At 36.2% G+C, this 27,294-nt stretch overlaps 1 protein-coding gene across 3 annotated transcripts in view; it reads right to left on the minus strand.

The window, feature by feature from the left end:
- Positions 1-856: 856 nt before the first annotated feature.
- The window catches only part of GNAI1 (G protein subunit alpha i1), a 38,659-nt gene continuing 12,221 nt past the window's right edge, over positions 857-27,294 (minus strand). For all 3 annotated transcript variants that reach the window (XM_074582918.1, XM_074583785.1, XM_074584716.1), the window contains exons 3-10: positions 19,396-19,438; positions 19,175-19,316; positions 14,317-14,474; positions 12,411-12,539; positions 5,630-5,759; positions 4,200-4,353; positions 3,068-3,283; positions 857-2,966 (exon numbers count right to left, since the gene is read on the minus strand). In XM_074582918.1, coding sequence (XP_074439019.1) covers positions 3,093-3,283; positions 4,200-4,353; positions 5,630-5,759; positions 12,411-12,539; positions 14,317-14,474; positions 19,175-19,316; positions 19,396-19,438 — 947 coding nt within the window. In that variant the 3' untranslated portion in view covers positions 857-2,966; positions 3,068-3,092. The remainder of the gene's footprint in view (positions 2,967-3,067; positions 3,284-4,199; positions 4,354-5,629; positions 5,760-12,410; positions 12,540-14,316; positions 14,475-19,174; positions 19,317-19,395; positions 19,439-27,294) is intronic.

Genomic DNA, 27,294 nt, shown 5'->3' on the forward strand with positions numbered 1-27,294 from the left:
CATGCGGCAGATTGAACTCTTTTGCTTGCTACGGTTTTATGAAGAATTTAAATCATGAAGCTGCTAATTGCGTACATGGAAACAGAAACTGCAATCCAGCAAACGCTACGCTGTTCCCATCCTATGATCCTGGATCCTGTCTTAGTTACCGAGAAGTTACTACATGTAACATCAAATTTCCTCCAAATTCAACAGGCAGCATCATGAAGTCTAACACCAAATTTTCCAACTACACTTCCTCACAGTTAAGCCCCTTAAAAATAACTACACATTTAACAATGGCTGCATTTTACTGAAATTCAACCACAGACAATATGCTCACAAGACCACACGGGCTGGAAAAGCCTCCGTAAGGTTGTAATCCCCTACATATACTAAATTATGCATATAGTAAACTTAGAATATTCAAAATAATCTGAAAGAATATCTAAGGTAATAGAGGGAGATTCCTTGTGTAAGGCTAGAAAAACCAATTTGCCCGGATACTTTGCATGAAAAGTGAGAAGAATGGAGAACTGGAAGAGAACAGAAGCTCAGACTGCTCACGGACAAGACTGTCCCTCTTAGACAGTGGCAGACCTACAGGATTTCCTCCATTTTCTGTAGTACTCCAACTGAGAAGCAGCCTCCTGACAGAACAGAGATAGAGTGGAGCCTTTTTACAACTGCAGTGAAAACTAAGTGTGCGGTTCCCACTATTGCACATAAATCCTCTTGTAGCTTTTCCTAGAGCATTGCCTAGGCTGACAACTTTAATCTCAGGACAAAGATTGATCAACCAGTACAGAGCATCTATAGGGAAACATACCTGCTGTCCACTCACCAAGTCAGAATAGACACACTCACCTGCCAGGACTAGGAAGCAAAAGTATTTCACAATTTTATTCCATGGTAAGATGTAAATACTACAGAAAACACTAGTTATAAAATTCCAAAAATTCTCCAACTGAAGTTGTTATGAACAATAGCAAAGGAAAAATATTTAGGAATTAATCAATAATCACTTTATGCCCATTTTCATGTTACTATTTCTTGCAAAAAGTTTTTTAATTTACTCTTGACTTTGTATCTTCTCATTTTTACTACCTAGTTATGTCCACAGAATGGATGCAAAAAGATTTCCATCAGCACATTTAATGAAAAACATTTCTTTCAAGCAAGGCACAAAATTTAAATTTATTTACGTAATTTGATTAATCCCAATTTTTGTTTTACATTAAGTACAAAAACCAACTTGAACGTAGGTGTAAATACAATTTCCACAAAGTAGGTCAATGAGATTCAAAATCAGTTATGTGTCCAGAACTGTAAAGCACAATTAAAAGCAGCCCAGGATATACAGATTGCTTACCATAACTGCTGAAAGAGCTCATAATGTATGAATATACTTAACAACCTCCAGTAGTAAGTTATCTCCTTTCTAATCTCTCATTTAAAAAGCATTTAGCAATTCTGTACCTAACAAAGGAAGCATTAAAGAATGAGTAGTGCAGACAAGTTTTACTCAAGCTATCTGAAGCCTAACCGAAATACATACACAATTAAAAATTAAATAACGAACAATGACTTAAATATTTTGGTTGAACATTTCTAAGAACATAAATGCTAAGATAACAGAAAAATAGCAACAGGTTCAAACACTGATTTACTTCTCAAAGAACCTATGGTGTACTGTAGCTGCCAGAAAAATTTTAACAATTATAGAAAATCATATTTCCAAGTTTGATACGTTCATATTTTCTAGATGACATACATTTAAGACAACCATCCACGAACTTATTTACAAATACAAGCTTGTTCATTTTAAAATCTGTATAAAAAAATCAGTTTTGGCACTACTCATAAGGCAATGGATAAGATAGCAAAACACATAATGAAAGCATAACCAGAAGAAAATCATATTCTTTAACTTATTATTTAAAGAAACAGTGAGACCTTAATTATAATTAAAGAGGAAATTAAAGAATCAACAAGTCACTAAAATACCCTATCCAAAATACCGAAGATTCTTTTTATATGCAACAGGAAATTGCTTTAACCTGTGAACCCACTGTGCCATGTCTTCTGGGAGAACCTGATACTTCTACGGTTATTAAATTATCAACCTTGTTTTATTACCAGAAAATAGCAAAAAGCTTAAGGAGAACATGATTTTACTTCTTAAGTAAGCAGAAAAAATATTACTCTGAAGTCCAGCCTTTTTTAATGGTCTATAAAAAACCCCCGAAGATAATTTTGCCATTCACTGCACTAGTAAAGACCACAGTTTCAGACTTTTTTTTATTGATGTGAATGGTTTTAACAACTTCCTTTTTGCATTTCCATCAACTTCAATGATAGTTGAACCTTAAAATTCAGTTTCTCAGTGTTGCCACATTTGCACTGCAGACTGCTATCCCAGATTTCATAAACTGTGGATTTCATTTAAATTTAAAAAATAATCTTTGCATTTATCTTAAATTTATAAAAACATTTTTTCAAAACTTAAGGCAAAAAACAAGTTTTATTGGTTATGTTTCTTGAAGTCTGAGCAGGTGTACGAGGCTGTTTAAATATCAAAAAAGCTAATGCCATATACAGTATTACCAACAAAAGTAAAGAATAGGCAGCATGCACCCTTAACATGAAAAGAAAATTTAATTTTACAAGATGTTTAAATAATCCAAAGGCAAAAAGTGTCTGTCTCCTCCAAGAGTATCTTCATAAAACATGGAAATTTTAGACGACATCAAGTTACTAAAATATTCCGTTCAACGTTTATACAAATACATTACTACAATTATAAGTTTACATACAATCAACTGACATCTCAGTGTTAACTAATTACTTAAATTTACAAGACAAACATAAATAAAGCTGTTAAAACAGGCAAGTACAGTACTGATCTATCATTCAGCACAATGTATTTGTATTTCTTTCACCTTGAAAAGAATCAGATAAGAATTGTGCGAAGTCATTCTCCAAACCTAGAAATAAAATAAAAGAGAATTAAGTATATCCATGTAGGTTTTACACAGCATTGGCATATTCCAAATGCCTAAGTCCTGTTTTCAGGCATGTAATTTACCATTTAGCAACTGTTTGTCTGTTTCTCAGAAGAGGCCACAGTCTTTAAGGTTATTTTTAATAATGACATCAGTTACAGCATCAAAAACAAACTGCACATTTTTTGTGTCTGTGGCACATGTGAAGTGAGTGTAGATTTCCTTTGTGTCTTTTCTCTTGTTCAGATCTTCAAACTGACACTGAATGTAAGCAGCTGCTTCTTCGTAAGTGTTTGATCCTAGAAGGAGAAAATTGCTCAGTAAGCAGGTTTCAAACTGAGAAAGCCTAAGATGCATGCTATATCTTTGAAGGAAGTGGTTCTTTAGAAATAGTTAACCTAAACCTGAAGAGGAGTAATTCCACAACCACTGCTTTAAGATACCATAGATAAATCCTGAAGGAAACTTTCTGGACACATTTTTAAGAATAAAAACTAAGGACTCAAATTTCAGCTGCAGGAAGAATCTTTCCATTTCCTTCAGTGGCAGACAGAAAAAGTCATTAATGACCCATCATGGTTTCCTCGATTAGGATATTTTGTTTCCTTCATTCAAGTTATTCACTTTCCATTTTTATGTTTTTAAAGGGTTTGGGTTTTTCCCAAACTCAATTAAAGACATACACATTTCTCCTAAGCTTTTACCTCCCAATGTGCTATTTTCTGTATAATATAATAGCCTGAAGTTACAATGAATATGATACATAAAAAGTCTAAGACTTGTTAAATTAAATCATCCTCTTTTTCTATGTATTTCCTGAATAAGCCACCTACTTCTAACATGTATGTACATTCCCTGTTCAAGTAAACTCTCACGTATCCTCAGGGATTCCTGCTACTGAAAAAATTATATCTAAATACAAAAATAAGAGGACGTCAGAAAAAAAGAATGCGCTAAATAAATTAGGCTGAAAAGAGCTGCTGCAGCAGTAACATTTAAATGCTATCAGTGGACCAGAATTATTTCCCTGATTAAAAAGACAAATCTGACTTAGCACTATTTCATTCGTGATCCATAAAAACAATCCCCCATCTTAAACTATATTTCATTTAAACACTTTAGATACTGAGAGTTATTAAACTCCTCCAGATTTGCGCATCAAAAATGACAGAATTTAACTAAAAATTACTTGACACCTGCACCCCCCTCCAATACCTGCATATTCAGGGTAGCAAATAGTGAGAGGACTCCTTTTTATTTTTTCTTCAAAAAGATCTTTCTTGTTCAGGAAGAGAATAATAGACGTGTCTGTAAACCATTTATTGTTGCAGATACTGTCAAACAATTTCATGCTTTCATGCATCCGATTCTGTAATTGGAAAGAAACACCTTGTTATATTTTATCAGCCTGCAGTGGTAAAATCAGGATACATGTTTTTGATTAGTTACAAATGAACCAGATAAGTTAAAAAAACAAAGTTTCTAGCATACAGAATCACATTTTACCGCAGGAAAATAAAACACAGAGAGGCCAAGACCACTACCAAGAACACTTTCACGAGTAGGGTATAAGCAACTGCTGTGTTTGGGTTGTTTTTTTTCTTTTTTTCTTTTTTTTCTCATTTGCAAGCTTAGGCTGTTTAATTTTTTCAAAATTTTTGGTGTGTTTTAACATTTTGCAGTACAGACATTCTACAAGAGCTGCTGAGTTACCTGAATTTTTCTTATATTGATTAGATCTTCTGGAAACTGAAACTGAAATTGTGCACCTAGCTGAGATTCCAGCATAAGAAAAAAAATAAAAATTTCTATAGAACTAGAGAATCAAATGAGCAGATTTTTTTCCTTTTACCCTAATTTTTAACTCTGTAGAAAAACCATCCAGTGTGTAAGTACTTTGGCCAAGCTCGACTCATTTAAGTAGCAGGGTGCTAGCTATGACCTTCTTTGGCTACACTGGACTTGAAAGGTTTTTTTTACGTCTCTCTCCTCCCCAAACTATAAGAAGTTGCAGAACATGAGGAAGAGCACAGAATTAACGATTCACATACGATAGATAAGCATCACTTTAGAGCACTCAGATAGTAAAAAGACTGCGCGCACTGCATACTGACATGGGAGGAATCACACCTTGAAAAAGGAGAAGAGAGTGGAAGGGATTGGAAGGGAGGAAGAAGAGAAAAAATTCTGCCCCCCCCCCCCTTTTTTTTTTTTTTTTTTTTTTTTACACATTTTCAGAAAAATTTCACATTTAGAAAGAAAAACTGAAGACTGGGGAAAACAAAACATGCAGTAAAGTACAAACAGGTAAGCCAAGCAATCTTATTATATACTTCTAGCATACATAAAGAGCCTAAAATGTGTATTACTGACCATCTATCCTCATTAATTTATGCATCCTTTACAACATAAAAGAATGTAGCTGAAGAGAATACTTGTCTCATAGCATTCCTTCTGAGAACATGAGGAAATACTCTGAAACCTGAAAGCACGAATTCTATCACCGTATCTCTGAGACCTTTTACACAAAACCCATACATCTTATAAAGCAGTAATACTCTAAAAGATGTATTTATATCTTTGCTTTCAAAGTTATTTAGTTTCTACCCAACGACTATTCCTGTTTTCAACATTAAGGTACTTGCCATTTCCTCATCTTCAGCCAAGACCAAGTCATAATCACTTAACGCCACACAAAAAATAATTGCTGTAACACCCTCAAAACAATGAATCCACTTCTTCCGCTCTGATCTTTGGCCTCCAACATCAAACATTCTGCAAAACAGAAGTACAAAGCAGGGAATGAACTTTGGAATTTTTAGCTTTCTGAATATTAACCACTAAAAGCTGAAAGCATCAGCTGTGAAGCCAGATCACAAAATTTTTTAGAAGGCATACAAATCTGCAACATTTATTACTATTTAATGTCTCGATATTAAAAAAAACTGTTTTCACAAAGCCTTAAAAGTCTTCTTACACAACATTTTACAAAACGCGAGAAAGTGTGAGATGAAAGCTAAACACAACTGATTATTTACAAATAATTTGTACTATATTTCATTAACAGTTAATTGCAATCTATAAAAAATAAAAATACACAGCTAACTACTAATTGTAAACGAGATGAAACTGTTACTCAACCTTTAGCCCAAATGAATAAAAAGTTTAGAAAAATAAAAGGTATTGATCAAGAGTGTTAAGATTCTTTAAGAGCAGAGTGGTGTCTGTTTTAATACTTTGAAATAATGCAATATGAAGGAAGATGGATACAAGTAAAAATGACTTGATGATTGTTTAGTATTCTGAATATAAATATATAAAATTTAATTTTCACTTTTTCAATTTTAATCTGGAATCTCCAAATCCTGGTGAGTTTCAGATCCTCACTCTCCTAAACCAAACTGCAACTTGATCTATTTTTCAACTGTCCATGTTTAAATAGAATATTTAAGAGACAAAATTATTTTCAAAGTTCTCTTAAAAGACAAAATAAGCATTTACCTAACAAGAATAATCATTTTCCCTCTAATAAAAGCGTTTGGGTTTTTTTTGAAATGCAGGTAAGTGGGAGAACTGAGCTATAAAGGTGAATTTTGTTTCTTTTGAATTCTTAGCTTAGCAGAAATAGAGCAATAGGAAAAGACCACATTCCAGAACTTAACAGCAGTGGATCAGCAAATTAGCACGATATGAATGGATTTGCTTTTCTCTGCTATCTCAATGCTTTAAATGGCCATTTACTATTATGGGCTACAGCCACTCTGAAAGACAGAGCTTTCATTAGACATCATTAGGAACTTCAAGTATTTTGCAAGCCAGATAAATAGCATCTGAACCGTGAATCATGGGGGCGGAGGGGTGGGATGGACATCCAACACCAATAAAAAAAATAAAAAAAAAAGAGAGAAAACAGAATTTTCCCACCTATTCCTTTCTTATCACAGAAAAGGTCTGGTTGCCTCAAATTGCTGCAATGAGTTACAGCTTCAAAACAATGTAAATATGTCACATATTACTTCCCTCGCTATGTCAGTCAATGTTCTATCATGTAAACATATTTTTTCCTCCTACTTACACAAAGATGCAATTATACCTTTTAAAAATGGCCTGACTTCTGTCTTCAGAGCTTTTCACAAGTAATTTTAACTTTTTTCTATATTGTCACAAAAAAGAGCTTAGAAGTCAGTATGTATAAAAATGTTCAAATGGGAGGAGGAAGAGAGAGAAGAAAGAACAGAGGACAGACCAGTTCCTACATCTCCGTCCTCTTTGTTGTAAGGAGCAGAACGGCCAGCTCTATCATGAAAACCTCAGTTAGGCAAACGTGTCATACAAACAGGAAGAGAAATCCAGACCAGAATAACAGTTGTTAAGATGCATAGTTACAATTCTTGTAAAGATATTCCAGCATGGCCTAAAAATCATTCAGAATTATATTAGTAATAAGGCTATCATGTTGAGGGGTTTTTGTCAGAAAGTGCGGCATGTAGGGTTGAACAATAATAAATCTCATTCTTTATAGGACAGAAGAGAATACAAAATAGAAAAATTAACTGAGAAACTGAACAAGAAAAATGCTCCTTTTATTTTTTGTGGACATCAGCTTCTAAGGAACATGAGAAATTAAATGCTTTATACTGATGGCAGTCCTGTAATGTGAATCTGCATGGGTCTCACCTAGTTCAATAATATCTCATGGCACTGCTCCATGCAAAAGTATTACTACTAACATGGTAACTGATAGGCATAAGAAAACAAGGCACAACTTCCATATTAATAAAGAACTGTTGTAGTAAGTATTTTTTCAAAGAACAGCTAAAATCTGTAAAGAAAATAGGTCTGCACAAGAGGCATTGTATGATTTTGGCTTATTCAGACTATGTTGCCAGCATATACCCTGAGAAGGGAGGAAAAATGCAGAAGACAGACAACTTCTAGAACATAAGAAAAATTTAATTTCCATATTTATGCACTCATTTTTGAATTTTTTGTATACTAAAATCTAGTGCTGAATGAAGCCTTGGCACCACAGTTTCACAGTGAACACGCAAGAAACAGCGAGAAATAAGAACCCAATGGATTGTCTTCTGTAATGAAGCTTCTTCTCCATATGATATGAGTACAGACATACAGAAAAAAAAACCTATTTGGCACACAAAATTAATAAAAAAAATAAGGCTGCAAGTATCTTTCAGAAAAATTAGCTATTCTGAACAGAGTGGTCTTCAAGTACATAAGCTTTCCATCTGCCCTCTTACAAGTCATACTGAGGCCTATTAGGTCACAGTCCCAAAAGACTGAAACACTCACAGAAGCTGCTCTAATCTGCAGACAAATTTTTAAAAGTTTTTAAAGAATCATTTACAGATTCCACTTTCCAATATGTGAGGGCGTGCACACAGGGTTATATGCAAGCTCATCTTTTAAGCACTTGCCTCAGGTGCTAAAATTCATAGTACCGTCCACGATTCGACTACTCAAAAGAACCATATTTTGCTTACGCAAGGTAAGTCAGAGCCTACAATGAACTAAAAAGAAATACAAGGCAGTGCTGAAAGTAATGAAGTTTGTAACAGCTGAATCTATCCCCCTTATACAAAGAATGAAGATCTAGACAAATGCTTTTTAATGACTTTCCATTATTTAAAGAAGGTAGACTTCTCCGATGAGATTACAAGGCGACTATGCCACATTAAGACAAATTACTTGACTGAAGTAAATGTAAAACATTAAAGACACTTCTCTAGTCATCACTCCCCTAAGCTATGTTACTTAGGTATAATAAACAGATAGCTTTCTGAATGGTTTATCTGCAATTGTGCAAATGTAAGGACTTACGCAAGGTCCTTTCATTAGCACAATGTTTCTGAAAGCTAGTGTTGCCAGATTTGCTACGTTATGCTTCTTTCAGACTATTTCAGCAAAGAACATGATTCCAGTACCACAGAAAATGTGATGTGGGATAAAAGGACACCAGATATTTATTATGATTGCTTTCACTTCTTTTTTAAGGTTATACAAGTTGTTTACTCCAGTCCCCAGCCTTGCAAAAGACTGAATTTGGCAAATGTTTTTTTGAGGCAGGGTGTTTACAAAAATATGATACTGTCCTGGCCACTGAAATGAAAAACAGGTGCTCTCTTTTACCTCTCTAGCCTTCAGAGTAGGGACAGCATCTCGCTTCAGAGGAGAGGAAAGAAAATAAGAGCGAGAGACTTATGAGTTGAAAAGAAACTAAACTACTTTAAAATAATAATAAATAATAATAGAAATACATACAAAACTAGTATGGAGCTCCCAGGATGACAATCAAGTCAGCAGCAGGTGCTCAGAAAGTCCCAGACTGGACTGACCAACGGAGCTGGACGGGAGCTGAACTCAGGAACTGGATTCAGGAATCCAGAGATCAGAATCAAAGGGAGACAGACAGTCCGTCCTCCTTGGACACCAGCCATTGAAGAAAGAGGCTGACCCCTTTGATCACTTAGCTTTTATACTGAGCATGATACAGATGGGATGGAATACCCCGCTGGTCAGTTTTGGGTCAGCTGTCCTGTCCACTCCTCCCCACAGGTGCAACCCGTTTACACTCTTCCACTTCTGACCCTCTAACTTGGTACATAACACAGTTAGCTGACCTTATAACGATAAGTGTAAGAAAGCAGGAGCCTCTCTGCATACCATTCCTTGGTACTCGCTATAAACATTAGACCTTATCTGCTAGGAGCGGACACTGTCTGAAAGATATGCCGTTAATTTCAGAGAGTTAGAAGAGGCTTAACTGAAAAGAAAATGGTTCTGTTTTCCTCAGACTAGGACAGATACACATCTGGAAAGTCTCACATATTACAGAGTTATTAAAACCAACCTGTATTTTTTTTTATTATCCCTCTTTCCTGTTTTCCCTGGGCTGTAAAATGACAGGGGGGGCAGGTAGACAAAAAAAACCCTACCGATTTAATGTTAGTGTGCTACATGACTACGTAAATTGCACTAGAAAAGATTCAATTAGAACTGATATTCTTAGAAATCTTCAAGTGTTTGAGTTGCTAGATTTTTATTTAAAAAAAAAACACAGTAAAAAGAAATAAAGAAGAAAACAAATTAGAAGAAAAATAAAGACCCTTGGCTTTCTGATCAAAAACTGTCAGAAACATTATAACCTCTAACGAGGTCTTCTACTTGGGTATGCAAGTGACAATGCTCATTGCCTATTTAATGTTCTACAATGGAATAATGCCATCTTAAAAACATTTTAAAGATTACTCGTGTTAGAATTTTAAAGTGAAAAAAGCATTCCTTAGGATTGTTCCTTACCTTCAGAGATACCTTTCAGGGTAAGTATCTCAAGATCACCCTATATAAATTCAAGTCAGCCATCAACTTCTACTTAGTTCTCAAATAATTAGCGATGGCTGCACCCATAGGATATTTCATACTTCTGTCAATTCTAATGCTAACATTTTATAATTTTGTACTAAGACCTTGTCGTGGTTTAGCCTCAGACGGCAACAAAGAACCACGTGCTGCTCGCTCGCGTCTTCCTAATACAGGAAGAATCGTAAGAAAAGGCAAGACTCTTGGGTTGAGACAAAGGCAGTTTAACAGGACAGTAAAGGGAACAGGCAAACAACAACACGGATAGGGGAATACACAAACGCGATTACGGAACCGCCGCTCGCCGGCCAGACGCCGGCCGGACCGGACCCGGGACGCCCCAGCCCGCTTTTAAGCAGCAACTTCCTGCCCCCTCCCCCGGCAGCTCAGGGTGGGCGTGGCTCACATGGCATGGAATACCAGGAAAAATTAACCCTATCCCCGCCGAAACCAGGACAGACCTGAATTTCCATAAGATTTTGTTAAATTATCAGAAGAACATTTCAACAAAATAAGGTGTTCTTTGAAGACAAAAGTAGTAAGTAATCAGACTCAACTTCCGAACTAGTCTATAGAAACAGGATGAAGATGACTTGCTATTTGCATTTTAGATTGAATCAATAATCAAAGCTATGCTAAGCACTTTAGGGAGAAGGCTGAAATGAGGCTCAACCTCAAAGAATCTAAACACACACAGGAAAGAAAAGATAATGAAAAAAAAATCCCTGAAGTATACAATATTGCAGTTAGTCATGTTTATGTACCCTCACCCTGGTATAATCAAACCTTTTATGCTTTTAGTTCATCTCAAAAGTTCTTTTCAATGTTATGTAAGAGTATACTTCTTCAAGCGCTTTCAATAACTCATTAAGCCTAAGGCACCTAAAATTTAAACACCTGCGGTACAGGTGTTCAAATGTACAACATTACAGCTAAATACTTCCAAAGGCCTGTCTTAAAGTTGCACATTTTATAGAAGTATAATCATATGGTCCTTATAATGGACTTTGTAGGACTGTAATCATATGGCACTTATAACAGTCCTAATAATCAGTACAGGCTGGATGTAGAGCTACCTGTCTACGTATTCATTGAGAATGTAGAAAAATTTAAACACATTACAACAGGTAACTGAACAAGAAACATTAGGAAGTGATTGAGAAAATGGATAGCTCCTCAGAACACTGAAGATCTCTCCTGAGGCTTGGCTAAGGACTACTATTCTTAGGTTTGCAAGAGATTCATTCCCATTTACCGGTATTTTGTATACTTAAACCCTAAAACAAGGAAACAAAACATATTTCCACAGTACTGATGGCCCTGAAGCACCCATATTACAACACCTGCTATGCATTTACACAAAAAAAGTATTTTCCATGAAGATACTAAACAAATACATTGGACAGACATGCTGACAACAATCTCTGAACAATCTAAATGCAGATGCAATGTGAGCTTTACTGAGTTTTCTTCTCATTCTTCCTGATCAGTCAGAGGTAGAATATTATTACATTTGTACTATCCTATGCTTTCATCATTAATGTCTTTGGACACACATTACAGGAAACATAAGTCACACTCTTTCATGACTAAATAAAGTACTACCTTAAAGTACAATACATATTTGAATTCAGTTCTTCAGGAAAATGGATTTACTCTTTCATACGACAACAGCAAACATTTACAAACCTCCAGCTCTCCAACTGAATTTAAAGGGAAGAATCTGATAGAACAGCAGTTATTTAATATAGCAGAAAATGAGATTTAATTTACATAAAAAATATCTTTACAAAAAGCTTCCAATAAAACCAAAGCCTTTATTACTTAATATCTGCATATTTATTCTGAGTTATAGGAGGAGTTCCAACAACTCCCACATCCCTTCAGAAAACTGAGCCGAGCGTGAAGATTTTTTTTCAGAGAAAAAGGGGAGGGAGATATCAAAGTTGTGATTAGACAAATTTGTTACATTACATCATTGAAAGCCCATCTCCTATAACTTTACAGAAACCATAACAGACAGAGGAACATGCAGCATGATTTACATACTTAAAATGAAGATCTTTGAAAGTAAAGTGAGTTTCCACTATTCCTGTAGTTTTCACTCTAGTCCTGAGAACGTCCTGTTGGGTTGGAATGTAGCTGGTTTGTGCTATCCTGTCCAAGTCATTCAAGTAACTGAAGGTAAAAATAAACACTGCTTTCAGTTATTCATAAAACAGTAACAAGATAAGTACAAAGACTTACAAAAGTTCTAGGTCCATTAATTATATTGTGCTTGACTTTCATAGAACAGCTTTCTCTGAGATGAGACAAAAGACAAGACACATTATTTCCCTCAATTTTCTGAGGTTTTTTTGAAATAAGGTTTAGAGACACAAAGATATTTCATCCTAGAAGAAAGAAAACTTATGCAATTAACTCCAGTACAAAGAATTCTTCTTCTGAAATCGCAAAATTCAAACATGGTTCCACATATACCAACGTTATTTGCACTAGAACTCCTTCATCTTTGTAACCTACTGAACTCCAAGTTAAACTATAACCGAAGCACCAAATTACCCTGGATCTGATAATACGGACAAAAAGAACAACGCAGTGTTTTGGCCAGAATTAATGTGTTTAAGAAAATGATTAATAAATAACAATTAACTTTCTATTGAGAATTTCTAATAGTACATATTTTTTACAATAGTAAACTTTCATTGCCAAAATTCTTGCAATGCAGGCCAAGAAGCCCAGTGTTTCTAAAAACCATACAAATCTCATTTGTGCTTTTCCCACAGTAAATAGGGAAGGCATTATGTTCTTCTTTCAGTCTAACCAGAAATTAGCGATTTTAAAGATACGATTGCAGTGCTAGAACAACATTTTTGTTATGAAACTGGTGGTAGAGGTATCTAAAACAACATAGAACAGAGAAGGTTATTAGAGGAAAGTAACCATCCTCCAAATTAAGTGCTCCGTATTGAAGAAAGTTTATGCAAGTGCTATTTCTTAAGTCAAGAGATCTGTCATCGTGAGCTCAGCTTGTTGCCATCCACCTTCTGTACCCTTAGGAGAACTTCAGTAAACAAGTAACAACCATGCTGGGAGTATCAATGTTATTTCAATACAATTTGATCACATTCTATTCATTCAGCATGCCATTACTCCAGCTATAGTCTTCTCAGTAACCTTACCTGCATGTTGTTTATTTATGTAGTTATTCTAAAGAACAGAAGTGCCTTATTTTAAGGAAAGTGAAAACCAACTTCAAACACTACAAATCAATTCAGCTTTAAAAATTTGCCCTATAAGGCCAGTATCACTACTATGTCATTCTTTACCATCTTACCTCTCCCTCAATGGACTCTTCCTTGCTGAATCACTGCTACTTGCTGCCATCACATATTTCTCACACCCTTGAATCCTTACTGTTTTATTTCTTTAATAAGCACCCTAGCACAGAAAACACATCCTGACTGTTCCCTTTGCTCAACCCATTTCTAACAGAGACCACTAATTAACAAAGAAAATGCAGCAATGTTGAATGACAGAAGAAACTCTATTATGAATGTGAAAGTGGTATCCTTGGTAACACAGATTCACATCACGTAATCAAGTCTCCTGGACATGTTCAGATACTAACAGGTATTGAGTTATGTTTTTGTAAAAAAAAAAAAAAAAGCTATGTAACGCATTAAAGCATCTTAAAACAATCTTTGTCTTCCTCAAAAGGATGAAACAACAGGTCAGAACATGACTCAAATTCATAATTATACCACACCTCTTCCTCTCCAACTCTGAAGGTTAGTTGCAGCATTTTGACCCAAGTAGACAGACAGTATTTTTGTCCAGATACTTCTATATTTTCCACCTACATGGGAGCAGGATTTTTCAAAAGATGAGACTTCTATTGCTTTAGGTACTACGTACAAGACAAAGAGGGTCCTGTTTGTCACATAGTACTTACTAGGCAGCAGAGTCATTAAGCTGGTATTCTCTAGATCTGTTGAAACAAGCTTGAACTCCAGTGTCTTTCCACAGTCTCTTGATAACTCCAGCAAGCTCTGCAGTCATAAATCCTTCTTCTGCTGCTCCAGCTAACACAAAGAGTTGCCGAGCATCATCCTTTAGGATGTAAACAGAAAGTGGAGAGACAAACATTGAGAAATACAACGGAAGTACTATCACCTAAGAACTATATTCAGCAAATGAGCTACTTTTCTAACCTGGTAAACATGAATGTAACTAAACCAACAAACGTGAAGGAAAACAACTGGGCTTAGTTTTCTGCATAGGATATTAATTCCCACATTTTTCAACAACAGAAAGAGCAGTTAACCAAATTCCTCATCAGCTGATAAAGCTTCTTCTGATCTATTTATAATTTGAACTAAGCTTCTGTAAAGCAAAGTAGTAACAGATTTTGTGCTCAAGTCTCAAGTTAACCTTACTTGTTTATCAAATACCACAAACTGAATGGAATAGTTACAATGCATACTAGAACCTTAAGAAATGCAGATGTATGTTGATTGACTGAAGAAAACATATTAAACACTTAAGCTTCAAAAACCAACTTTCTTTGAAAGTGACAAATATTCATTTCTTCACAAATCATGCATCCAGAAATAGAAAAATATTTCTTAAAGCCTTTCCAGATAAATCACTTACAAACATCCATTACCTTAATTTTTCTAGAGACCAAGTTTTCTTGGTAATGCTGTATCAAGCAAACATCAAGATTTTTAAGACAGCAAATGCTGGATTTTAAGACTATGTATAATGACTGCCTTTGAAAGTGAGGCTAATGGAGCACAGGATATCGATCTCCCAGTATCCTGTAACAGAATTTGACCAGTTGGCTACCTTCATCCAATTTTGACTGAGGAAAGAAACTTAAAAATGTTAGCCCTGTAAGGCATTGGAAAAAGAGGATAGTAGCTGGGCAGAGGAAAGAGATCCACATTAGTACTCTCCTGTGGGTAGCTGCCTGACCTTGGTTATTAGCTGTATGTGATCTAATGCAAAGGTATGTCAGCCAGAAAAATCAGCATACTTGTGGCTTGTAGCTACTACCCACAGCATGCACTGTTTGTCCAATAATTAAAAGAGAACAGATGATACTGGAAAGGAAGAAGGAGAAAATAGAGACTTAGGCACATCAGCTGGAACAGAAAGTATTTCAAGAAAGAGGATTAACACAAGCAACATATAAGGTTAGTCTCACAAAACAGTGAGTGTAGATACAGATATGAATTTGTAGGAAAATCTGGTTCTGTCACCTTTGCTACTCAAACAATAAGCTGTGAAAAAAATCCACATTTTCAGGATAAGCACAGAAAGTAGTGATTGTTCCAAAGATATTGTCTGTTGTAGACCTAAATAATCAAAGATTATGACAGCTAACAGGAAAATTGTTTGCAGACGGATGGAGTAATATCGATATTCACAGCTTGAAAACAAAAAGCTTGCAGTTCAGTCAACTCAAAACAAACTTGAAGAGATTTATGTATATCTATATGTAAACATATGTATTTATACATATGAACAGGTAACTGATATATAGTTCAAAAAGTCTTTTGAAAGCTAGAATAGCTACAAATCTAAAATGAACATTTGTCAAAGAAATTAACAGAATAACAATTACTGTACAAGCACAGGACAAATTGTGGAAAATTAATAAAAATTCGGTCGATTGCACTAATAATTACATTTTAAAAAAACAGAGTAGTAAAGATCCAAGGGTTGGACACTTAGATCTCACTGACTGTAGTCTGAGCAACATTCCTGCATAAAAGAAACTCGAATGACATTTCTGATGCTGAATATTGTTCGTAGATGCAAATGCCAAGGACCTACATCTCATAAAAGCATCGGATCTTAAAGAAAAGCCAATATATTAAGACACATGATAGAAACAGCTTAGAAACTGACAGTCAATTTTGTCATGAATGATTATGTCATTTTACACCTAACATGGTCTGACTTTTAAACATACGAGATTTACTCCATTTCAAATAGCTCTAATCTCTTACATGGTCTAAAATGGCAGGGATGGGAAAGATCCATTTCAGCTTTTTAAAAAGCCCAAACATTAAAATAAAAAGTGGTCTCTGTTACCCCCATACTCCCTTTTCTAAGGATGGCAAGTACTACAGATACCGTAAGTGAGGTAGCATGCTACAATCAAGTCCTATTTTCATTATTAACCAATGCCAGATACTTTGCTTTAATTATACTGGGGTGGGGCAGCTTCCTCTCTAGGTGTCACTATTTTTATACCAGATTTCATAAATGAGAATGTAAAAAAACTAATTTAAGCATCTCTCTAACTAATTATAGCAAATCTTATATTCAGAAAACGTTCTATGGTCCTTTAAAGCACATACACTAGATGTCTTTCAAAAGATACTTTACTTTCTACTTTAGTACTGAAACATCCTGTAGGACAAAGGAAGATACACCAGTCTCGAGACTGACCATCACTGAAGCTGCTGGTATAATCTGTGCTCCCCTGATTCAAAAGCTTTAAAAAAGAGAAAGTTCAGCTCACTGCTGTTACCATTAGTCTTATGACAGAAATAACAGTATATGATTTTCCAAACAAACATATTCCATTTAGCATAAAACCCTCAAAAATTCCCCTCAGAAATTGAAGACAGAGTCTGAATGTAACAGTTTTTCTCAGGAATTAAAATTTTGAGCTTTTTTTTTTCCAAAACCCAAAAAACGTTCCAACAAAATAGAATAAAATTTAAAAGGCTGTACTATAGTAACTGCGGAGTAACTATACATTTTTTTAAGAAGTGAGACAGATGTATAACACAAGCTCTGAATTGCTTTTTCCATTTCTAACTTTACAATTGGTAAAAATCTAGTACCGATGTTCCAATAGCAGTGTTGCTCTGAAAAAAGAGCTTGGACCACCAAACCTGCGTAAGTGCAAAGGGATGGACAGCTATTTTAAGATTATCCCTGACAAAAGTTTGCCTCGTCATTTATACAGCTCTCTGAAGTCGACCAACTCAGATGACTTCACACTGATATCATATATAAAATAGCCCTCAAAATCTTGTTAGTCATTTTAGCTGCTAACACCTAAATTTACTCCTCCTCCGTTTTCTCTTACTATGTATTTAGTAACATGAGTCTACCATCTGCCTCTTTCCAACATTAACTGCCAGACTCCAGAGAGGACTCCATTGCACAAATACTGCAATGAGATAGTGTTGCTGCCCTGGAAAACTTTGGTCTTAAGGGAAGACAACAGCAAACCAGAATAAATGTGGAGAGGAAAAAACAATGACAATGAAGCTTTTACTAGTTATGTTTATGTTTGAAGAGGTTTCAGCTAGAATTAACATATGTACATAAAATAATGACTATCAAAGAGCAAAATGAAAATTAACCAATAATTCACATGACTGCCAATCAGATTTGGATTTCAGATACAACTTTATGACCCACTTTATGGAATCTTATGAACATTTGTATTCCTTATGACAACCATACATAATGCATTTCACAAGGTCACTGAAGGTATATTCTCTAATATTTATAAATTGCTTTTTAAGCAATCAACAAGATCTTGAACACAAGACTTTGTCATGAATGAAGACTTTACATACCATTTCTTATTTTTCAAGATGCTCCTCTCCACCCAAACCACAATTAAATCTTAACATCACGGAAATAACTATGACAAAATATCCCTCTGACTACCTTACATACTTATTTCAATACAAGAACAGCAAAAAAACCTTCCTCCATCTTCCCTGCAAGACAGTGATAATGTGGCTAGGTCCTGCTTCAAAAAACATACTATTGAGCTTTCCGTATTCTGACATTGATTTCTATGGAAAGAAAGTAAAGGCACACATTCTGAGCTAAGATGCAGTGCTATTCAGACTAACAACTTTGGTGATCAACTTCAGCATTGAGCAGATTCCTGTAACCAGAGGACAAGCAAGAACACTTAAGCTAAGCATTTTACAGAGATTCAGAGCCTCTAAGCTCCTGAGCAGACATGTACTTAATCAGGGTCACCACAGGTAAGAGTATAGGGTTAGGACTGGAAATACAATAAGCCAAAAGAATCAATTCTGCAGACCAGCTTCAACACGTGGAATGACAAATAGACTCATCGGAGGTTTGTATGCAGGACATTAAACAAAATAAGAAAGAAAAGGTGCAGAAAAACTTAGCAAAAGGTCTCCTATTTCTTGGGAAAAATCCTTAATCCATATGGTATCATGAAAAAATTAGACACCAGCAGCAGGGGTATGCCCACGCCTCTCCCTTGAGTAAAATAAAGTCCTCCACATTGGAAGCCAGTATGAAACAGGATCAAGCTCAGGGGCCGGATATGTTTTAGGCACTGCTGTACCTATGGTCTAATTGAGAAGTGCAGACAGTAGCTAGATGTCTACCTATTTAAGCTATGTTTTTTAAGGAACATGAAGATGTCTAACTTAAATGACTTATAGAACATAAAAGCCCACAAGTCTCTACAAATAAAGACACATGACTGCACAGTTTAATGTTTTTCAACAACTCCCAAGACTCAGATGTTTAGTTCTCCAAATTCAGATGGAATTTGGAGAATTGTATCTAAACCAAATAGTTGTTGGGAATCAACACACTGCTGATTGCTCTGTAGGTCACTTTGCCATGTAAGGACTAATGACATTCAGTTTTCAATCAAACTTTGTATCCGATAAAGAATATTTTGGGATATCAAGAGATTTTTTCAGGAAATAGTAACAGTCAAAAATTGAAAATGAATGGATATTTCAGCTGTATATCTATGTGTGTACTTCAATACTCACAGCCCTGGTTGGATCACCAAAGTCTATCTTCAACCTCCCCATTGCTCTAATGATAGCAATAATGGACTGAATGGTGTTACTGTAGACAACAGCTTTGTACTGTTTACATTCTTCTTCTGAATAACCAGCTTCATGGATAATCCTACGGAAGGAAAAAAAAATAAATTCTCTATTCAAATAAAAAAAAATATTTCTCTATCATAGTATTTCACCATACTTACTTCATTTGTTTGACAATTGTGCTTTTCCCTGATTCACCAGCTCCTGAAAAATAAATGTGTGAAAATTTATTAGAGTAGACTTTTATTGATCTTTGAAAATACATTTATCTTCTACACTTCAAGTACCTAACCAATATAAAAACCTTCAGTATTTGAAAGTACAGTTGTTACAAATTAATTTTTAATACCAAAATGTATTCAGTGTCTCCAGCTGAAATTTTCAAAATCAAGATATTTTAAGAACAAATCACTCAGTTCTAAGAAGTCTTTGCTTTTCTTTTTACAGAAGCAAGCATAATCTTTACACAGTCTGCTGGGGTTTCTAATGCAAACAGATAATCAGTTGTTCAAAGGCATCTGCCTTTTTACTCAACACCTAACCAAAAACCTCCTTTACGAGTTCCTCACACTGTATTAATGATCTTCAGTGTTGCAAATGAACCTCTTCAGGGTTCTAGTCCTCGTAACCAACTTTTGGACCTTGCAAGAATAAACTGATGCAGTCAGACTACTTTTTGTTGGAAAAGACTGCATGAGGTTTGCCAGACATGCTGATACCATTTTTAATGCTAAACAAATTTAAGAAGAAAAAAAAAAAAGCTAAGTTAAAATACAAAGCTTACAAAACCAATTAGCATGTCTGTCAGCAGACAGGGGAGGGGGGGATGCAGTTTTTTCTATCTCAACTTTAGCTTACTTTATCTCCACTTTCTTTAGTCTGCTTCTTTCTCTGAAAAATTTATGGAAGTCTTAGAGCTGTGATCTAATCCCTTTAGACAGCACACTCCTGCTTTGTCTGTGACTTGTGCTGAATTCTCTCTCTCACATTTCCTCTTCCTCAATATGGTTTTGCAGAAGGAAGTATAATCTGCACATGGTCTACAGGTGTTTCTAATGCAAAGAGATCACCAGTTGTCCAATTCCAATACAACAAAAAAAGCCCTCTCTTCTTTAGATGTCACTGTGACCATGGGAAGCCACTGATAAAGGTTGTGTTCACCTTCAAAAAAAGGACAAGAAGGGGAATATGACGCATTACCAGACAGTCACCCTCACCCCGATCCTCACACTAACTCCACAGCAAATACTCCTGGAAGTCATTTCCAGGCACACGAATGAAAAGGTGTCTAGGAATTGCCAGCATGGATTTACAAAGTACAAACTGTGCCTAACTTGATAACTTTTCATGAGGAAACAGATGGTTTTGTGAATGAAGGACACCAATAGATGTTGTTTACTTTGACTCTAATAAGGCTTCTGATGCCACCTCCCATAGCGTCCTTGTACCAAATTGGATAAATATGAACTTCAAGGTGCCTGGAAATCTGCCCAGACAGCCAGACTTAAAGGCTTGTGGTCAGGGGTTTAAAATCTATTTGGAAGCCAGCCAGAAGAGGCAATCTTCAGATGATGATACTGGGCTAATACAGCTTAACATCTTCAGCAATGACCTGAAAGCCAGGATGGAACGCAACCACATCAAATTTGCAGGTGACATCAGCCTGGGAGGCCAGGAAGCGGTCACAACACTGGAGAACAGAGGTGCTATTCAGAGGGTCCTCAACAAGCTGGAGGACTGACCTCACAGGAATCTCACGACAGTGAAGAGAGACAAATGTGAAGTCCTGCAAGTAGCACAGAATAACCCATGCAATAATACAGACTTGGGACTAACAGGTTAGGCCTTGCAGAAAACAACTGTGGGAACCAACAACCTAAAGAGTCAGTAGTGGGCCCTTATGGCAATGAAGGTCAACCACATACCAGGCTGCTGCAGTGGGTCTGGCTGGGACGGAGTTGTGGCTGCCCCTTCCCTGGAACTGTTCAAGGCCAGGCTGAATGGGGCTTTGAGCAGCCTGGTCTAGTGGGAGGTGTCCCTGCCCACGGCAGGGGGGTTGGAACTAGATGATCTTTAAGGTCCGTTCCAACCCAAACCATTCTATGATTCTATAATTCTTCACAGCATCCCACACAGTGCTGCGCTCTGGATTTGTGTCTAAACCAGTATTGATAACACATTAGTCTTTTTGCTATTGCTGAAAAGTGCATGCACAGCATCAAGGCTTTTTCTCTTTTCCACTCTGTCACCACCCCTAGTGCGTAGGCTGGGGGCAGACGACAGGTTGAGAAGGGACATAGCCAGGACAACTAACCCAAGTTGACCAAAGGGATATTCCATACCACATGATACTGGGCTCACTAAAAGGTCACGGAAAGGAGGAGGAAGGGTGGACATTTGAGGTTATGGTGTTTGTCTTCCCAAACAATGCGTGCTGAGACCTCGCTTTCCAGGAAGTGGCCAAACATCTGCCTCCTAATGGGAAGTAGGGAATTAATACTTCTTTTTGCTTTGCCTGTGTGTGCAAGCTTTCGCTTTCCCTATTAAAATGTCATTATCTTGATCCACAAGTCTTCTCACCTTCCTTCTATTTTCTCCTTATCTCAAGGGAGAGGACAGCGATCAAGAAGCTGTGTGGGTGTTTGGGTTGACCCCAGGTAACAGCTACCACTGCTGCACTGGCAAAACTGCAGCCAACAAGTCAAAAGAAGCTGTTATTCCCCAGCAGTCAGCAATCATGATGCTGTATCTGAGTGCTATGTACTATTCACCTCCTCAGCGCCCAGTAAATGAGATACTGATAAACTAGACAAAAAACAGGAGAAGGTCAATTAGTTGATTAGGGGGCTGGTGCTCATGACAGAAAGCTACATAGAACTCAGCTTTATAATCCTGGAAAGACTATGGGGAGGGGGGGAAGGTGAGGAGGGGAGGTGGAGTGTGTGTCTAATTGTTGTCCTCTCCATAAAATCCACTTAAGAGCACTGAAGACAGAAGCAAACTTCTCAGAGATACACAGCAAAAAGATGTGAGGCAATCAAGAAGCTGCAGCACAGGCAGGTTCACAGAGGTATAAAGCGGAGCAGGTAACCTATCCCCATGGAAGAGGTTAAGCACTGGAACCAACTGCACATAAAGGAAGCAGAAACTCAGCTTTGGAGATCTTCAAGATTCAACTGGACGAGGCCCTGAGCAACCTTACCAATTTGATGTTAGCCTGGCTTTCAGACAAGGGTTGAGCTAGATGACCTCTAGAGGCTTCTTCAAACTTAAAATATTATTTGATGTCAGTATAACAATATTTTTACACTTTGACTACCGTATAGTAGTGATGCCTTTGGGGTGTTCTTTCATCAAACCAAATATGTAGCTTCGTGACAAGCTCAAGCCAATTTAAGACCAGTTGCCAAAAGCTGTGCCACCTCCTCCCAGCACTGCTACTGATGTGTCTAGACCTCCCTCCCTCCAACACACAGTAGAATGAGCATTAGCACTGACAGGAGCTAGTGTGCTGCAGAATGAAGTAGCTAAGGAATAGAGTAGGCCGGTCAACATCAATCTAAGGTTGCTTAATGCCATCTTTAGCTGATGTCCAAGTAAAAGACTTATTTTTTATAAAACTGCAAGTTTCTTTCTAGATGAGCAATAGTTCTCAGACTCTGAGCTGCCATGGAAGTTCAATACTAGTATATTAATATAAACAGAAAACAGACACACCACTATAAAAGTCATTTATTATTGTGACACCTGAAGCATTTATAAACAAAATTAACACTTAATCTGTAAATACCTAATTATGCATTTAAGCATGAATAGGTGACAAAAGTTTAAAGATTGGCTTCATTACTGAAATTAATATAATTTAGTTTGGGTTAATACTTTTATTCAAAAAATTTGAAGAAAGTCCCTGCATTCAACAGCAATTTTGGTGATAATAAGAAATATTAGTAGAGCGTTTAGTTTACATTACCCTGTCAAGTGCTCTTTCTGTTAAAAAATTGCCACATTTGACTAAGCGAGCAGGTCAGCGTCAGGGGTAGTCACAGTATTAAAGTTTAATTATTTTGTAGTACAGTTTCTACTCATTTTTTCCCCGAGTCAGATATGCATGTTTCTTTGTGGTGTTAGAATTCACGTGTACCAAATACCTAAAATTCTCAGAAAAGTCTTCTCAGTAACATAACCACGAGCACTCATAATACATATTAAAACAAAAGTCAGTTACTACAGAGTACCTAACATCGACAGTGAGTTCCTGGAAGATATATTTCCCTGTTTTATTTAATGGAAAATAGAAACAGTTGTGTTTGCTTTGGGATTTTTTTTTTTTAAACTGCATGCTAAAATGCCTGCAGCTTGCCTAATAATCTCTGTGAAGTATGTAAGAAAATGACACCTTACTCACTGTCCCATACTAAAAAGGAGATTCATTACTTTTGCACTCCTGAACCAGAGCTCAGCTAGGTTTTTTGATGGATGCATTTGTAAAATTTCCTCCTTTACCTCAGTGTGACTAAGGCGTCCATACAGCAAAATAAGAACTACCTCTGTTTGAGAAAGTTTTAGACAGGAGCAAGCAGTATTACATATTTCATGTGACAGCTGCATATAAAATGTCAGAGCTAGCTGTACTGTTACAACCAAACCCTACCCAAATTTAGACAGACTTGATTGCATATTCCTCAATTGTCTAGTAGAAGATGCTATTTATTACCTACTACTTAAGCGTGATACTTGATTTTAGCTTCACTACTGCCAATAATTTGCACAGAAAGTCTTACTGGCTCAGTTACTATTTATGTATAACATATAAAATATTAATAAAAAGACACAACAGTTCTGCTCAGACTAGAAAAACAGCAGTGTATCAGTTCCAAATCTGAAAGAATGGTGGGGACTTTTTGTTTACTTAGTTTTAAATGAAAGTCTATGCTAACTGTTAGGTCATCACTTTGACAAAGTTTTAATAACTCATGAGTATTTTCATCTCTCTTGCACACTGTGTGTCCTTTGTGTGCTCCTCACAAAAAAGAAAAGAAAAAAAAAGGGCAACGCATCCCATGAAAATTCCATTTAAAGCACAGAATTTTAAAACTTTTATTCACATGGTTCAGTAGGAATGTAACTTCAACTAAGTCTAATACTCTTATTACACCTGCTTGCCAGAATGCTTCATTATGCAAACTGACAAAGCGTGGAGGCAAGCATGTCCAACTTAATCAGCACAATTTAACACAGGAAACACCATGTGACTATAATCTGAAGGGTCTTCTGCCTCAAATTTCAGTAACAAGGCTCTACCTTCACCTGTCAATACTGCCACAGATAGCATTGGTGCTATCCAAAGCTGTTGTTTACCTGGATCCAGCATGAGTTATGACAGCACTCAGTGAATTCATACCTAGTGCCTAAACCAAGGCCTACGAATAACCCTGCTGCCCCACCCATGGCACAGTTAATCTGAAGCTCGGCTAAATAAAAGGGACTAAATTTGTATTATAATTTTTCTTTCAAAGCCAACTTTCAACTTTGTAAATAGAGGGAAAAATCAAAGCATCTTCATGTTCAAGTGTCTTAAAAATTAAAAAACAAAAAACCCAACAACAAAAAAACATTTAACAGATCAACCTCACATATAGCACTCTGAAGGAACTGAGTAGGGCTAGCAAAGCTCAAACAGATTTAAGAAACAGCTAAAGCAGTATTTGATTCTCCAAGCTGTAATGTGGACAGTTACATAAGAGCTTACTAAAAAAACATTAAAAAGATAGACTCAGTTGGACTCAACGATCTTAAGGGTCTTTTCCAACCTAAATGGTTCTATGTTCTATGACTCACTACTATGAAATTGTAGCAAACATCACTTTAGATAGATTCAATATTATTTTACTTTCCAAATGGAGTAGGTCTCTGCTTAAAACAAATTTTAATCAGTATTTTATAATCTAATTAGAAATAACAGGTCAGCAAAAATGTTACTGTAAACTAGTCATAGTGTCTCATGATTTATTATCCCACACACTGCCACATAGCAAGCATTCCAGAACTACAAATTTCTGGAACAAATGTTTTATGCACCCAAGTACAGAAACTACTGTTTTTAAGTACTGAGATCTTAATAGTAACATTTCTAACTTGTGAAGCATTTGCTAATTGCTTAATGAAGAAACTAATCAAATACAAAAATAAAAAGCAATGCAAACTTGCAAAGTTGATAGTATCCCTCTTTGGAGGAAACCAACTGACAAGTACAGTAATTCCTAATAGCAGAAATATACTCCTTGCAATAATAACACAGAAAAAATTGTAGACTAAATTTTGGGAAAAAAAACCCTAGATGAAGAGTTAGATAAAAACTGAAGAGTAGAACAGAGCTGGCTTTGAATCACGAAGTCAGTCAGACAAAGGAACAGAACCCGCAAACAAGTAGAATAGTCTTGCATATTGCCAGAGAAAAGTTCAAGTACAGACAAGAGTAATAAATATAGAACTTCCAATGGATGCTTGTCAGCTTTTCAGACTGTAAAACAGGAGACTTGCACCATGAAATTTAAAATTAAAAAAGTCCTCTCCCCACAACTCTCCAGTCTTCTGTCAGATATTAGTGTTTCACAGTGGAAGGCATGAGATGAATGGTGCTTGTTCCTCAGATGCCACTGGTCATTGCACAAGCTAAATGCCCAGTGATTATTACTGTTTCTGTATGGGACCAGTAATCTTTTAGAGAAGTACGTGGCAAGCAGACAGCTTGGAAATATAATCTCTTAAATTTATCTCCTCATGACACATTACCAGACATGAGACTTAAAATTAGAATTCAAGATATTAATCATTGTTACTATATTCAAAATACATCAATGCTAGTACAAGAAACCCACAAACAGTGGAAACTTGTTGCCACAAATCCACTAGACAGGCTGACCACTAAATGAAACATTCTCTGACACCAGCACCCACACATCTGCAAAATTTACTTTCTGTCTTGCATCTCCACTCCCTCTTTCTGAGGTCACCTAGCAGCTACACTTCTTATCCACCACCATCTTGTATTCTTCTAATTTGGGGGCTGCTGCTGCCACTGACAGTTTATGTTCCTTTTTCCTTTCCCAACCAAAGGTTGACAGTACTCATTACTTATAAGGTGGCATTAGTCTTGGAATTTCCATAGCTACTGGAATTTGAACATGCCAGGAAACCTTGAGTGAGTTAAGTAAGAAGCTGTGTGAATAATATCTGGCAGAAAATATTTCAGTAAATTAGCCATGTAGTAATAGAGCGTGAAACCCAGATTACACCACTGGTTGAAACCACAGGAATGACAGATTCTAAAATTGTGACACTGACTCAGATAAAAGATCTGAGATAATTCTCAAGGTTTCAGTAGTTGCATGCTGGCTTAGTTCTACAGAAGCAGCACTATTTAAACCTATATGACACTGTCACTTTTGTAAATTCCCTAACAAATCAAGAATTAATTACAACTAATTCTTTCTTTCCTAGGTCTTTAGTATTGCTCTTAGGAGATGTTTGAAATCAACAGTACACAACAAAACAGTCAATTTTATATAAAACATCATTTAAGAAAACCATTGTTATTATAAAACGCTACCTCAAGAAGCAATCGCATATTAAGTCACATTAGCATCCTGTGTGTTTGTTCAGGTCTAGACCGCCAATAAAGTGCTTTAAGTTTCTTAGATACCTAGGCTATTACTATAGTAAACACATAAGCAAGAGATAAAGACTGTATTAATTAGTTTAGTATTGAACAAAGAAAAAGTATGAGTTTATATGCAATACAACCTCTGGAACACAATAAATTCTAAAAAAATAAAGCTTATGGTGAAATGAGCACATACTCCATTTTGCAAAACTTAAGGTCACTTCTATTCACATCTTTATCTTTAGAAGTATGAATTGAGTTTCCAGCTATTTCAAATTTTCCATTAGTGCTTAATATCTTTTTATGACAAAGAATTTATGAAAGCATGTTTTTGCGTAGAATTTGACGCATGTTATAAGCAGACACCTCAGCAGAAACTTGTTATGTACAATACACT

This window comes from Larus michahellis, chromosome 1, assembly GCF_964199755.1.
Source record: "Larus michahellis chromosome 1, bLarMic1.1, whole genome shotgun sequence".
Classification (NCBI taxonomy): Eukaryota; Metazoa; Chordata; class Aves; order Charadriiformes; family Laridae; genus Larus; species Larus michahellis.